The 12,923-nt window shown below is 44.4% G+C and overlaps 1 protein-coding gene across 9 annotated transcripts in view; it reads right to left on the reverse strand.

Annotated features, from left to right (window-relative positions):
• USP34 (ubiquitin specific peptidase 34) overlaps nt 1-9,366 on the reverse strand; it is a 135,208-nt gene extending 125,842 nt beyond the window's left edge. For 6 of the 9 annotated variants that reach the window (XR_014691187.1, XR_014691188.1, XM_084513739.1 and 3 more), the window contains exon 1: nt 8,539-9,366. Coding sequence is in view for 7 of the 9 variants with exons in the window: in XM_084513739.1 (XP_084369865.1) it covers nt 8,539-8,581 (43 nt within the window). In the remaining 2 variants the exon portion in view is untranslated. The remainder of the gene's footprint in view (nt 1-8,538) is intronic. The other 3 variants (XM_084513741.1, XM_084513743.1, XM_084513744.1) reach the window with 2 other exon arrangements.
• Between the last annotated feature and the right edge of the window lie 3,557 nt (nt 9,367-12,923).

Raw genomic sequence — 12,923 nt, forward strand, 5'->3', positions numbered from 1 at the left:
TTCTCAAGGCCTGCAGAAACCTTGAGTGCTTCAGTTATTCTTCATGAACCTGCTAAAAGGCAGCTACAAGAAATCATCCTTGCGTGCTCACTAGCACAGCATGTATGGAAATAGCACGTTCTCCAGGAAACTATACAGTTCTTAACAGAGATGTACAGAGCTAGCCTTTTGGCTACCATATTTAAGATCACAATGCCCTGCCTCACTTCAGTTTTCATACACAAGTTTTGCCTGTTTCTGTAGATTTACATAGATTAAAAATTTTCAAGTGCAAGTCAGTTAATAAAACTGCAATGAATTGGAGGCTACATTGACCTAGTATGGTGCGAGGGAAAAACAACAGCAACTACTAAAACTTTGCCACTCCTAGATGGGAACCAATCTGCTGTGTGGATGCAGATGTAGAGATTGAAAACAAGACAATTCAGGCAAAGTCATTTACAGACCTACAAATTAGCTTAAAAAAAGCAACACTCAAAGGCGTTTTTTCCACAAGGACTTATTCCAACAAGCTTCAGCTTCAACCAGTTGATGAAGTGCTGCATCTCCCAGAGGAGTTCTAGACACATGCATGGAAGTACGTATAGATAAACAGGATAAGCCTTTCCTCTTCTAATATTATCCACAAATAGCAGGAATTCCTTTGCACCAGATCTCCCCAAGAAGCTCACCTTCCACCAAACACACCAGATCTGGAAAATTCACAAAGTAAAGCTTTGTAAAACTACAAATAATCTGGGTATTTTAATGAAGTGTTAAGAGAACAATGGAGTTCCTGACAGTTGTGTGTTCATGTTCAGCATTCAGATTGCAAATCAATTTCTGTACAAAGCACAGGGTGAAAAGAACGGCTTCTCACCTCTTCTCAGAGTTTAGATTACAGAAGCCACCAATTTGCTGCACTAAAAGGAAAAAAAAGGTTACAACATATGCTTAAACAACAGAAATTAAATAGCCACAAGTACATTTAATTGCAGCATGACATTTGTATATGCAGCATTCAATGATCAACACAACCACTTCTGAAGAGCGTAAGATTACTTTTCAGGTTGTCCCTGCATCCTGACAACTATAAATGCATGGCTTAGCCTATAAAAACCCTCACTTACTAGCTCCTTGCACTGGCAAATCTAAAACAAAGCATATAACAAAGTAAGCAAACTTCCTTTTTCTATTTTTCCTTCGTGTTTTATTATTGTTCTTGTTTGTTTTAAATGTAAGTACATCACAAAAACCATTCCACATGCACACTGAGAATCTGTATCTCCCTCACTAGCAAGCTCTGCTCTGTACAGCAGGAGACTTGACAGAACTTGCTGGAAGCACCAAGACACCACTGTAGCGCTGCCATCATCTACAGAAAACTTCTTACTGATATTTCTCATCTTTTCCAGATCAGACCTGAGCAGACAGTGGTCAAGAGAACACAGGAAAGGGGAAAAATGTATTACGGAACACTGTTAAAGGAAACAGTGAAACATGAAGGGACAAAACTCTATGTATACAACAACACTGAAGATAATAAAGCAAGGCGGAGGACAGAGAAGAGCAGAAAGAGATGCAGATAAGCAGAACAGAAAAGTGAGAAATGGAAAAAATCATGAGGACAGAAAAAGAACAACTTTGAAAGACAGCTAACAGAAGGGTTGCAATAATGATGAGGCACAGGACAGAGTAGGAATATTATCAAGTACTTAGGTGAAACTAAATACTCAAAGTAGAAAATACAAGACTAACATGAAGGAGCCTGGTAAACACTGCTTTCTCCTTCCAATTTCTAGGATGCCAAATTGCAAACTGCTTGTCACTTGTCTACAGAACACAACTGCAGGACACGAGATCTGCTCTTCTCACTCAACCTTACTTGAACACAGAAGAGAGAAGTAAACTGCAGATGAGGTGGAGAAATCAAAGCAGTGAGGAATTAAAAGTCGCAAAAAGAAAAATTGGCATTAACAATGGAGGGACGTATCTTACCATTGAACACGGCAGAAAAATATAAAAAAAGAATTCTACAAATTAAAAGGAAGTCTCCTAGTCCCCCTGAGGCCATATAAATCCCTCTATGCAAGAGAAAACAAAACCTTTGGTCCTCCAAACACCCAGACAACACCTCCATGCAGGCCAGGCGAAAAGAAATAGGGCCAGCGTCTGCTCTCCAAGGTCCTGCCCCCCCAGGCACAGCACACAGCTCCCTGCCCAACCGTCCTCTTACCAGCAGTGTCCCGCTGCGCTCCCCGTCACCTGAGCATCTAAGGACACTTACAGCAGCTGGGCTCCCCAAGGAGTGGCACTGAAAACATCTGGAACAAACTGCAACACAACACCTTGGACATGTCTCAGTAACTGCTTGGGATTTCCACATCTTGAAAACTACCCTCGCACAGGAAGCACCATATAGCACCCAAAGACACGAAAGAAAAACTAACGGGAAATTTTCACAGGGAATAAAACGACTTCAAGTTCCACACTATTCAAATATTTTTTAAAAAGTCAAACGGTAAGAGATGGAAAGAGTTTTCCTTTCTTTCTTGAATTTTGCTCAAGTTACTCACATAACTAAGCAGGAATTACTGTAAAGTCTGTGTAGGCCCACTAGTAGGAAGGGGGGGGAGCATCTACAGCATAAAACTTGCAAACCTTTACTATAACCAAGCAAGTGAATTTCCTTAATATGACATATGGTAACAAAAGTAAGGAAGTCAATTTCTACAGCTTCCCTAAGCTTTAAGGATAAGATTTCACTATACACAAAGAGAAAAATCTCAGCAAATACATGTCAACAGCCCATAACTCACAACAAAACTCAGCAGAATGGGATTTACGTAACTAATCTTCAGCATCAGTGATCAAGCGGCTTGAGCAATAAGAAAGAACCAGTCTTCGGCAGCCTGAACAGGAAAAGTTTCAGGACAAAATCATTTTTAATCACATCAAATAGCATGAACCAAAATCACTGTACAGAACAAAAGCTGAAATATCTCGCTAAAAATAGAAGCCTTTCAGCTATGAAAGTCAGAGTTTATCTTTCAATTGCCTTGCAATTACAAACAAGAAGTAAAAACTACTTTATCTTAGCATCACCTTCCCTTTTGATTTAACAGTTCACAGTTAAAAAGATTTAAGTTCCTCCTCTCATTTTTTTCTGCTGGTTATTCTGATTTATTTGGAGTAGTACTTCACCACAGTCCATGATAACTACAATTTGGGAAATACTGCTATGAAGAAAAAGTTATTGTCATTTTCCTCTAAGTCTGGTTGCTCATCCCCTTAAATGCGTCAAAGACAAAAGTAAACATGGAAGACAGCGAACATAAAGTTTATAAATAATTTATAAAGCTTTTCTTCAATGGAAGAAAGCAAAGATTTAGGTTAGCTTCGTAAAGTTGGGTGATTACCCCAATAACTCCCCAGTGGAAGCTCTGCAAAGGTTCTGAATGTAAAAACATTGAGGAATTAGAATTTAAGGAAGTAAATAAATGCACGATGCAGCAGAGGCAACTGTCTTGAAGTCTTGCACAAGATGAACAGGCATAGTCAAATAGTCCAATGAAACTTTAGATCTGCACAAAAACCTACAGGTAGTCAAATAATTGATACGAAAGCTTACAGACAGCCACCTGCCCAACAGTAGCTCTTACAGACTGAGTGATGCAGATAACGCGTGTGATATTCTTATTATAAAATATATGTATTATCTAAAATAATATGTGATGCATGCATCTACGACATAAAATATTCATCCTCTCCAGAGTCCAAATACCAGGCTGAGCAATGCACTGTTCTGAATATATTTATTTCTTTTCTACCTCACGGTGAACACCTGGAGTCCTCCTTTAAGTTTCTTCTTTGTACCCTCCACATGCCAGGATTCCGTGACAAGAAGTCAGGCCAAGCATCTTCAGCATCCCAATTAAGGGTTATCCTGAACTATACAAATACACTCCAGTATCTCAAGTCTTTTATGGACCTGATCATGTTGGAAGGAGTTCTGCAGCCTAGCTGACAGTGATGGACAGAAGACTAAAATCTGTAGTAGTACATCCAGTAGCACATCCATGTGCAGTGCTACATCCATCTCTCACACTTAAGTAAACTCACTTGTGTTTGGTGGTGGTTTTTTTAATGATTTATTTATAAAACACTAAAGAAAAAAACAAATATGGCCCCAAAGCTTGAGCAACAGAATAATATCTAGAAGCCTCTACTAATCAATGTGAACTGATTTTATAAGGCTTCAGTGTTGCTAGACAAAAACAGTTGGGCTAAACAGGCAATCACTGAAGAAAGAGAAGCAGAACACTGGGAATAAACACTTACGTTTCCAGAACCAAAGAACTGCAAATAACCTAGGCCTGCCAATGTTACCTAAAACCGTGACTGCCACTCTATACTAAAACCTATTTTCCAAGTTTGGTGTTCTTTCTGGCGGGTGGCTGTTTTGTTTTTCTTTAAAAACTTTTATGAAAACAAACCAAGCATAAAGAACAAAACAAATGTAAACTGAAACCATCTATGGAGTTTTAAGTCAACATACATCAACACCCGCTGCGGTCCCACAGGGAAGCCTCTTAGGCAACCAAGGCTCTCTGCGACATGTCACAGCCAGGATTACAAGCGCAGCTGACTCAGGACCAGTATGAGAACCACAGATTTCCACTTCAGGCGCAGAAGAGGCAGTCCCAAGCACACAACAGCAATCTTAAACATCTATATCATGGAGCATCATGTACTCCACACCTTTAAGTGAAGGCTGTATAGGTGTCCAACAATAGGACAGTTTCGCAGATTCCTGGAAACCATCGCCGTGCGGCACAGTGACCTGAAATACTGTGGTGTGAGAGACTTGAGAGAGAAAAACACGTTTATGTTAATTTTTGTATTTTCTGAGTTAACTGATAATTAGTTCATGATTATATGAGTATCTGCACAGTACCTAGCAAAACAGAATTATCCTGATCAGGGCCTTTGGACAGCACAGCAATGTAAATATTACTGAAGAACACATGAAACTCAATATAATCACTCCTAGACTAACAAGAACTGGCATCCAAAGAAACCAAGGAATGTACAGCCTATTGATACCAGGGTTCATTTTAGGATACAGAATGCTTCAAATTAACATAAGAGCACATAATGTCTTCTACATGCTTTTCCTGTAGAAAGCAAGTACATTTAAAGGAGTCCTTCTCATGAGAATATGTTCTTTTATAAGTCTTTTATAAGTAAGTGTCCTTATCTTAAACTTAAAAAATAAAAATAAAATAAGGTTACTTAAGTGTTTATGTTGAGAAAGATTAATTCAGAAATCAGACTAACCTCTATACAGACTTTGCTTCTATTAAAACCTTGCCTGGGAAAACCAAGCGATGCTAATGCACCTAGAGTGCTCAGCAAGGAATTAAACTGTTCAACTGAGCAACAGCTCTAGCAATACAAGAACTGCTTTAAAGCCTATTTCATAGATGACATTGTGCTTCATGGAGTCCCTGGATCAAATCATAACTTGAAACTGCTACTACTTCTCAGGAAAGATTCTCAAGATCAGGGAACTTACTGGGTTTCATACTTAGATTAACTGCTGACAGTAAAGATGCTGCAAGAAAACGCAATACTGCCTGCTTGTCATGCTTAGGTATAGTAATGAAACTGTGTGCTGAATACACACACACCCCTTTGGTCATACAAAATACATTTTTAAACTAGTTCTCCAACTCCACAAGAACTCACCTGGCACTTGCAAAACGCTGTAGAAGTATGCCCACCAACTGGCTACCTGTTAGAAATCAGGCCTACGGACCTCGAATCTTGCAATGAGCTCCAGCAAGACAACCCTGGGCCTACACAAAGGTGTCTGACAAACAAAAGCTCCAGCTCTGCACACTGTGATGGGGTGCAGAGTTAATATTTTAAGTTTACAGGGACTAACATGTTCATTATAAAAATATGCCCAGCTGCTTGCAGAATCACAAAGTTCCATCCTTCTGTCCTCCCTAAGTTGCTCATTTCTTCTGAGGAAAACTGGAGCTCCCCACATGTTCTTTTCCACACAATCCCTCAGGAGTTGTTAGTCAATTCGCTTTCTAAGTGACCTGCCATACAACCGATACCAAATAATTATTTTGTAAACATCAGGGCAAATGAAGATAAAGAGCAGTACGTACTCTCTGTAAAAATATTTAGTTTAGCAAGGAATTTCTAAAACAAAGTAGAGGATGTTTCCTGGACCTCTTTCAAAATACTGTTTTAGTAGTTTCAGTGAAGAGGCAATCCCAAATGCTCAGCGGGCAGAAAAGGAAACTGCTGGCAGTCTCTGGCTCACACATTTTGGGCATGACCTCATTCTTCACTACTACTTTCCATTTTTGCTGCAATGCTTTAAAAACCAAGGCCTGGCATTGTTTTTGTGCATTAAGATTAAATATCACTTAAGAAACACACAAAATACAACTTGAAGTTACAAAAGAAAAGTATATCGCCCTTGTAAATCCTGCTCATAGCAGGAATGCAGGTGACATGCACAATGCACCGTATCATATGTCTCAGTATCCAAAGGCATACACAAAGTATGTATATTTTCTTAAAGCGTCCTTGTTCCTCTAAATGGAAGACCAAATCCAGTGCTATTTGACCAGCATTTCTGGAAGTTCATTATACAACAACAACGGTGCACAATTCCCCTAATAAATTTGGCTGTAAAAGACAAATTTTCTTTTCATAACTAGCAAGTTTGTAATTTAAATTACACAGAACTATCCATTACATTATCTAGGCCATAGCTTATCAAAACCCCAGTATCGTAGTGATTTATGATACTACTTTATCTATAAGGGAATATCTACATGCCTACATCCCAACTACCTTGAAACGGTTCTAGAAATAAATTCACAGAGGAAATTCCTAGATTTCTTGAAATACCAAGTTTAACACTGCATTTTTTTTTTATATTTAGTTATATCAACCTTGATCAAGTTTAAACAACGATTATGTATCAGCCCATCAAAACCAACTGAAGTTATCTTTTCCAGCAAACAGTTGTCATCGGCGCACCATTGATAATTTAGGCCTATTTCGAGCCTACTGTTTAAATAAGCACTCAGTCCATAATACCAAAGTATTCCTTACCTCTGCAGTTGAAAAAGATAAGATACACATGCTAAATTAAGTAAACATCCCAACAATTGTTCCAAACCAGATATAAGAATTACAAACTTAGCAAACTGAACCAGCAATTTTAAGGACCCAACAGTTCTCTGATACTAACCTTTGAATCCGATTTATCCCCATCTCCAGACTCTCCTGAAAGTTAGTTTTACACACACGTTTTTGCTTTCCAGATAAAATGCTGACCGCTGCTGAATATCATATTTCCCCAGCAAGTAAGAGGCCAACTCTCACCTATCATAGCACCTACTGATAGATCTTTGCACAGAATGAATCCCACATGCAATTAGACCTCACGAGACTGTTTTTTTTTTTTTTTAATAAAAAGAAGAGAGAAAGAAGGCAAGCCCTACCCGGGTCCCGCTCTAGGTAGCATTCTGCGTTTCAGTTTATTGGAAGCTGCTTTGCTCCTAAACCCACTGTGGTGTGTGACCAGGAAAACGTTTACGCTGAAGATTTCAGATAGCCAAACTTCCCGCTAACCCCCAACTTCACGAGGTAAGTTGGTTAAATCCCTCGGCATCTCCCAGAAATACCGTTTGGGGGTCTTTGTTCAGGCAGCAGCTCCCCAGACGGCCCGGGGAGGGAGGAAGGTGCCTCGCAGCCCGCCGAGAGCCGCCAGCGGCTTGCAGGGGCCACGCGAGGCCTACTGCAGGGGGGGGGCGAAGGGATCTCGGCGATCTCGTGCCCCAGACGAGCCGGGGATCGCCGGGGGGCCACCTGCCAGGCCCCCTCCCGGCCCTCCCCGTTTTTTTAGCCGGCACCTGTGCAGGGGGAAGCTCGGGGGTGGGCAGCAGGAGGGCACCCCCGAGGCGGAGCCCCCCGCCGAGCCCGGCCGATCTCCTCAGGGCGCCGGCTCCCAGCCTCGTCCCTTCCCCTCGGGCTGCCGAGGGGAGGCAGGAGGGCTCGGAGCCGCCTTCTTTAAAAGGCGGCCGGCCCAGGCCCGGCCTCCAGCTGCCGAGCAGCCCCCGGAGCGGCTGGCGGGCAGCTCCTCAGCGAGCCGGAGCCAGCTAGGCCCCGCTGCGGCTCCGTCCCCGCCCGGCCCCACACGCGCACCCCTGGAGGGGGCTCCTGGGCCAAACCGGGGGGGACGCGGGGACAGGCCTCGGGGAGGAGGAGGAGGAGGAGGAGGAGGAGGAAGAGCAGGGGGGAGCCGCGCAGCGGGCAGGTCGCCCCTTCGGCGGCCACCCCGCGGCCGGGAGGCCCGAGCCTGGCGGCGGCGAGGAGGAGGAGGAGGAGGAGGAGGAGGAAGGGCGGGAGGGAGGAAGGAGGCGAAGCGGGGCCGTGAGCCAGCCCCTGCGGGGGCCGCGGGGTCCCGGGCCGGGCCGGGGAGCGCCGGGGGGGAGGGTAGCGGGGGAGGGCGGCCGCACTTACTCTCATTTAACACCTCCAGCAGCTCGGCGCAGCTCTCACACATTGTTCATTAACAGCAGCAGCCGCCGCCGCCGCCTCCTCCCGACCATTGATTGATCCGCTCGGTGCTGCTGATTGATGATTGATGGGGGCCGGGGCGGGGGTCAGCCGGGGGGAGGGGAGGGAGGGGGCGGGAAGGGAAGGGCAGGGCAGGGCAGGGCCGGGCAGGGAGAGGGGGGAGAGGCCGGGGCCGCTGTGGGATCGGGGAGGGGGGGGATGGGGCGGCTGATCAATGCAAATGAGCCTGTGGCGGCGGCGGCGGCGGGGAGGAGAAGCCGAGTCACTCACTGGCTCCCAGTGGCTCCACGCGCCGCCATTTTGCTGAGGGGGAAGGAGGAGGAGGGGACGGCGGCGAAGGGGAGGGGGGGAGGAGGAGGAGGACGGGGCGCTCGGGCTCAGCTCGGCAGTTTCCGACCAGGCAGCGGGCGAAGGCGGCCGGGTCCCTCCTCCCGTCCCTCTCGCCCCGCCTTCCTCCCCCCGGGCCGAGGAGGAGGAGGAGGAGGAGGAGGAGGAGGAGGAGGAAGGGGCCGGGCCGGCAGCCGGGGCCGCCGGGCTAAAATGGCGGCGGCGGCGGTTGCGGCGCCTCGCGCGGCCCGGGCAGGGCGGGAAGCGCCGAGCCGCGCCCGCCTCCCGTGAGGGGGGAGCCGGGCCCGGCCCCGCCGCTCCGGGCAGCCTCGGCCGAGCCCCCCGGGCTCGCTCCGTGCTCCCCCCGCCGTTATTAAACTCTTGAGGCGGGCTGGGGGCCGCTTCTTCGGCCCGGGAGGGAGGGAGGTGGAGGAAGAGGGAGGCGCGGCGGGAGGGGAGCGGCCGCGGCCCTTCGGGACCTCCGGCCTGAAGGGAGCGCTTACCGCGTCGCGCCGGGCTCCAGCGAGCGCTTTGTCGGCACGCTGCGACGCGAGAAGGCTGCCTATGGCCGGCAGGTCCCTCGTCTTTTACGTGTTCGTGGCGTTTCCCTCTGGCGGGGCGAGGGGAGGAAGGAAGGCGCGGCGGCCATCTCCTTCCCGCCCAGCCCTGCTGAGGGGAGCCCGAGCGGCGGCTGCTGAGGTGACTGGCGGGAGGCGCCGGGGGGGCTCTTCCGAGCCCGGCATCCCGAAAATAAAATACTTGAGGTGCTACGGTATTGTTACGTGCGAATAACTGCGTTTTAATTTGTTTTTCTTTACCTCCTGTGCGGCGGAGTTCTTGATCCTGGTGAAAGAGGGGCTTGCTGCCTTGGTAGACAGTGCATTATAGATGTCTAATGGGAAGTGCCGCTTCTATAGATGGTTGAAAATACCCCCATTTTCATGAAAAGGCTTTTAAATTATCCTACAACGTAAGTTTATTTTTTTTCTAAACAAAATTTAACAATTTATGCCGATTACAACTACCATGTAACTGTCTGTCAGACACACCGAGTTGCCGTTTCAGACCTCCCAAAGACAATTGTTGGAGCGGCAGTTTCCTGTAAAAATTAAAAAAAAAAAAAGCTTTTTTTTTTTTTTTTTTTTTTTTAAACTCACGAAATCGTGCACACGCGCACTCTCGCCTTCCCGAATCCATGCAATTTGCAGCTGCATCACGGTGGTTGCTGGTGGTGTGGTACCGCCCCGCGGCGGGCCAGTGCACTGCTCTCGGCGGTGCTACCTACTCGTCCATAAGATTAGGGAAACAAATGTATTAATAGCTGCAATGCAGATGCGGTAGAGTTTGGTAGGCAGTAAAATAAATCAAAATTTCCAAGTTAGGGGAAAAAAAAAAAAAGGGTAGATGTTTCGTGTTTCTCAGTGACTGACTTAAATGGAGGAAATACAAAATATGTGTCTGTCATTGCTGAAATCCGGTTATTTTTTGATTGCCATATACATATTTATGTGGGTTCTGATAACAACGCTAGCGCTTGTGTACGTAACCTCCCACTCACGTATGCAGAATGCTCTCCTAACAATGATCAAGTTCAGTTTAAGCAAAGACAATGAAGAACAGCACTAGCTTCAAAATGAGACGAGCTTTTGTAGTCAATGTTCCTAGAGGTACTGAGCCCTGCAGGGCTGCTTTTTTGGTTGTGTGATTTCCTTCAGGTAGCCTAAAAGCTTGTATAATGGCAAAGAGCAGTCCAGAGTTGAAAATAATCACGTTCTGTCCATGCTTGAAGTAAGGCATCACCATCCACCTTTCTTCTCTAAAACAGTTTTCAAAGCTTGAGATCTGTGAAAAGGTAGATCAGAGGCTTTTTGTCACGTGTAGGCATAATGTAATTTTTTTCACTTGGTACTGTGCTAGCTTACCCTTAAGGAGTCTATGACATTATTTCAATTATTTTTCTTTGAAATATGTCATATGCTGAATAGTTTCAGTATTTGCTGGAATACCTTTTACTTCTTACCATTATCGGAATTTGTTATTGTAATTACAAGCTGGGTCTGTGCAAAGATAAGCTTATAAAGCATCTTACCTTTGGCATAGCAAGCTACTGTGAACACCGTATCTCAAAGAAATCATGTTGATTTGCTTCCCTAACGTTTAGCAACATTTTGCATGGGTATTCCTGCTAGCATGGAATGAATCAATGGCTATTCAATCTACGTGAGTCCTCTGCATCTGGAAAAGGATTACATTTTTGATAGAAAATGTAGTTCCACTCTGCATAATCTAATTTGAATTTGCATTTCTCTTTGCCCTCTTCCTTCCTTATACAAACCTTGCAGTCCATTTGATCACGGGTGCAAAAATTAACTGCTAAAACATCTCAAAAGATCCGTTTTCTGACAAATCATCTCTTTGATCTGATTGCACAGCCACGCACACCAGTCAGCACGAGGAAAGGGGCCTTTTGAAGCATGGTATCACATGCCAAGTTCAGTGAATTCAACAGAAGAATATGGGTGACCTTGAGTGTCTCCTACTTTTGTACAGACTTGGAACATTGCCAAATACTTCTTACTGCACACAAGAGTCTTACTTTTTTTTTTAATAAAGATGAAATTGCAGTTTGAAAATTAAATGCTAGCTTCCAAACAGAAGCTGTAAGTGTTGGTGATAGTGATCATCAGTTGCTGGTTCATCTATTCATTGCTTATTTTCTCTTGGCCTTTATTCCCTGTGTGCCATCCTTGCAAGGTTGTATGAACCCCAGGAGGCCCACTTTCCTTCCCTTGACTGTGTTGCTGCTCTTAATCTGGAACTACTTCCTCTGGTAAACTGCCAGCAGAGTTTTTCTAAAGTAATTGAAGATAAATGCAAGACCTGAACAAAAGTAAAACTCTATATCCAAACTTGGGACTGGGTGGAGAGTTTGCAAACATACCTGTTCTCTCCAAAATGAGCCCTGCTGTGTACCAACACTGGATTAATACTGTAATCCTGGCATTCTTCAGGGGAAAAGATGAAGATAACCATTTGCCAAAAAAAACAAACAAACTGCTGTGGATTAGGGTTTCAGGTGGTAAGGCTGATCATGGCCACTCTTCTTTTTCTGGAGTGCTTCAGCCTTTCCCAGCCTGCCTTGTGCACTCTATTTCTAAGCCTTCATTTAGTCTGAGGATTGTACCCAGCCTCATTCTGGGATAATCTCTCAGCGTCTTTCAATTGTTATTTTGATTATTTAAGTCTATAAAATAGTAGTTACGTGACTGATCATCCTTTTGATTCAAATGTAAGCAGATAGTACTCTCACTCATGCTGAGAACAAGAGCTATCAGTAAATGAACTGTCTTTCAGCTTTAAATGAAGTCTCTAAAGTATATGCACAACTTTTCCATACATTTGGACCTCTTTTGGACTCTTCATTGGTAAAGCATGCATTTGTAACTGTCCTTGTAGAAATCTGTTTTAATGATTGCTCAGTTGCAAGAAGTTAACTCAAGAAGCAAACTGCTCACAGGTAGAGCTCTGGAGATGGAGTTCACAGACTAAATATAGAAATGAAATGATGGTCCTGATGGTCTTTAATTAAATTACAGATCCACAAATGCCTGCAGAGTTGCAAAGAATTATTAAAAAAATTGAGGCAATATTTAAGAGCAAGATTTAAATGGTATTCAAAAAAAATGTAGGCCCCTTTACATATGCTGATGGGAGACTTGAAAAATTGCTATTTAACTTAATGAAATGAAAATACGAGTGTCACTTTGAGCTTCTTGACTTCTGTCATTCTCATTTGTATTTGTAATTTTGAATGTGTGCCTCCCTTAACCACATTTTTTTTTTAATTATTTTTATTTTTACGTGCTCTATCTTCTTTTACCCACTTACAGCATAAAGAAACACTCACAGGTAGACACATATGAAAACCAAGAGCAGTGCAAGACCAGACACAGTGCAGGTATGTATGCAGACAAAAAATGCTACTGCAGGTACAAGTTCTA

Source organism: Aythya ferina (assembly GCF_964211825.1).
Source record: "Aythya ferina genome assembly, chromosome: 3".
Classification (NCBI taxonomy): Eukaryota; Metazoa; Chordata; class Aves; order Anseriformes; family Anatidae; genus Aythya; species Aythya ferina.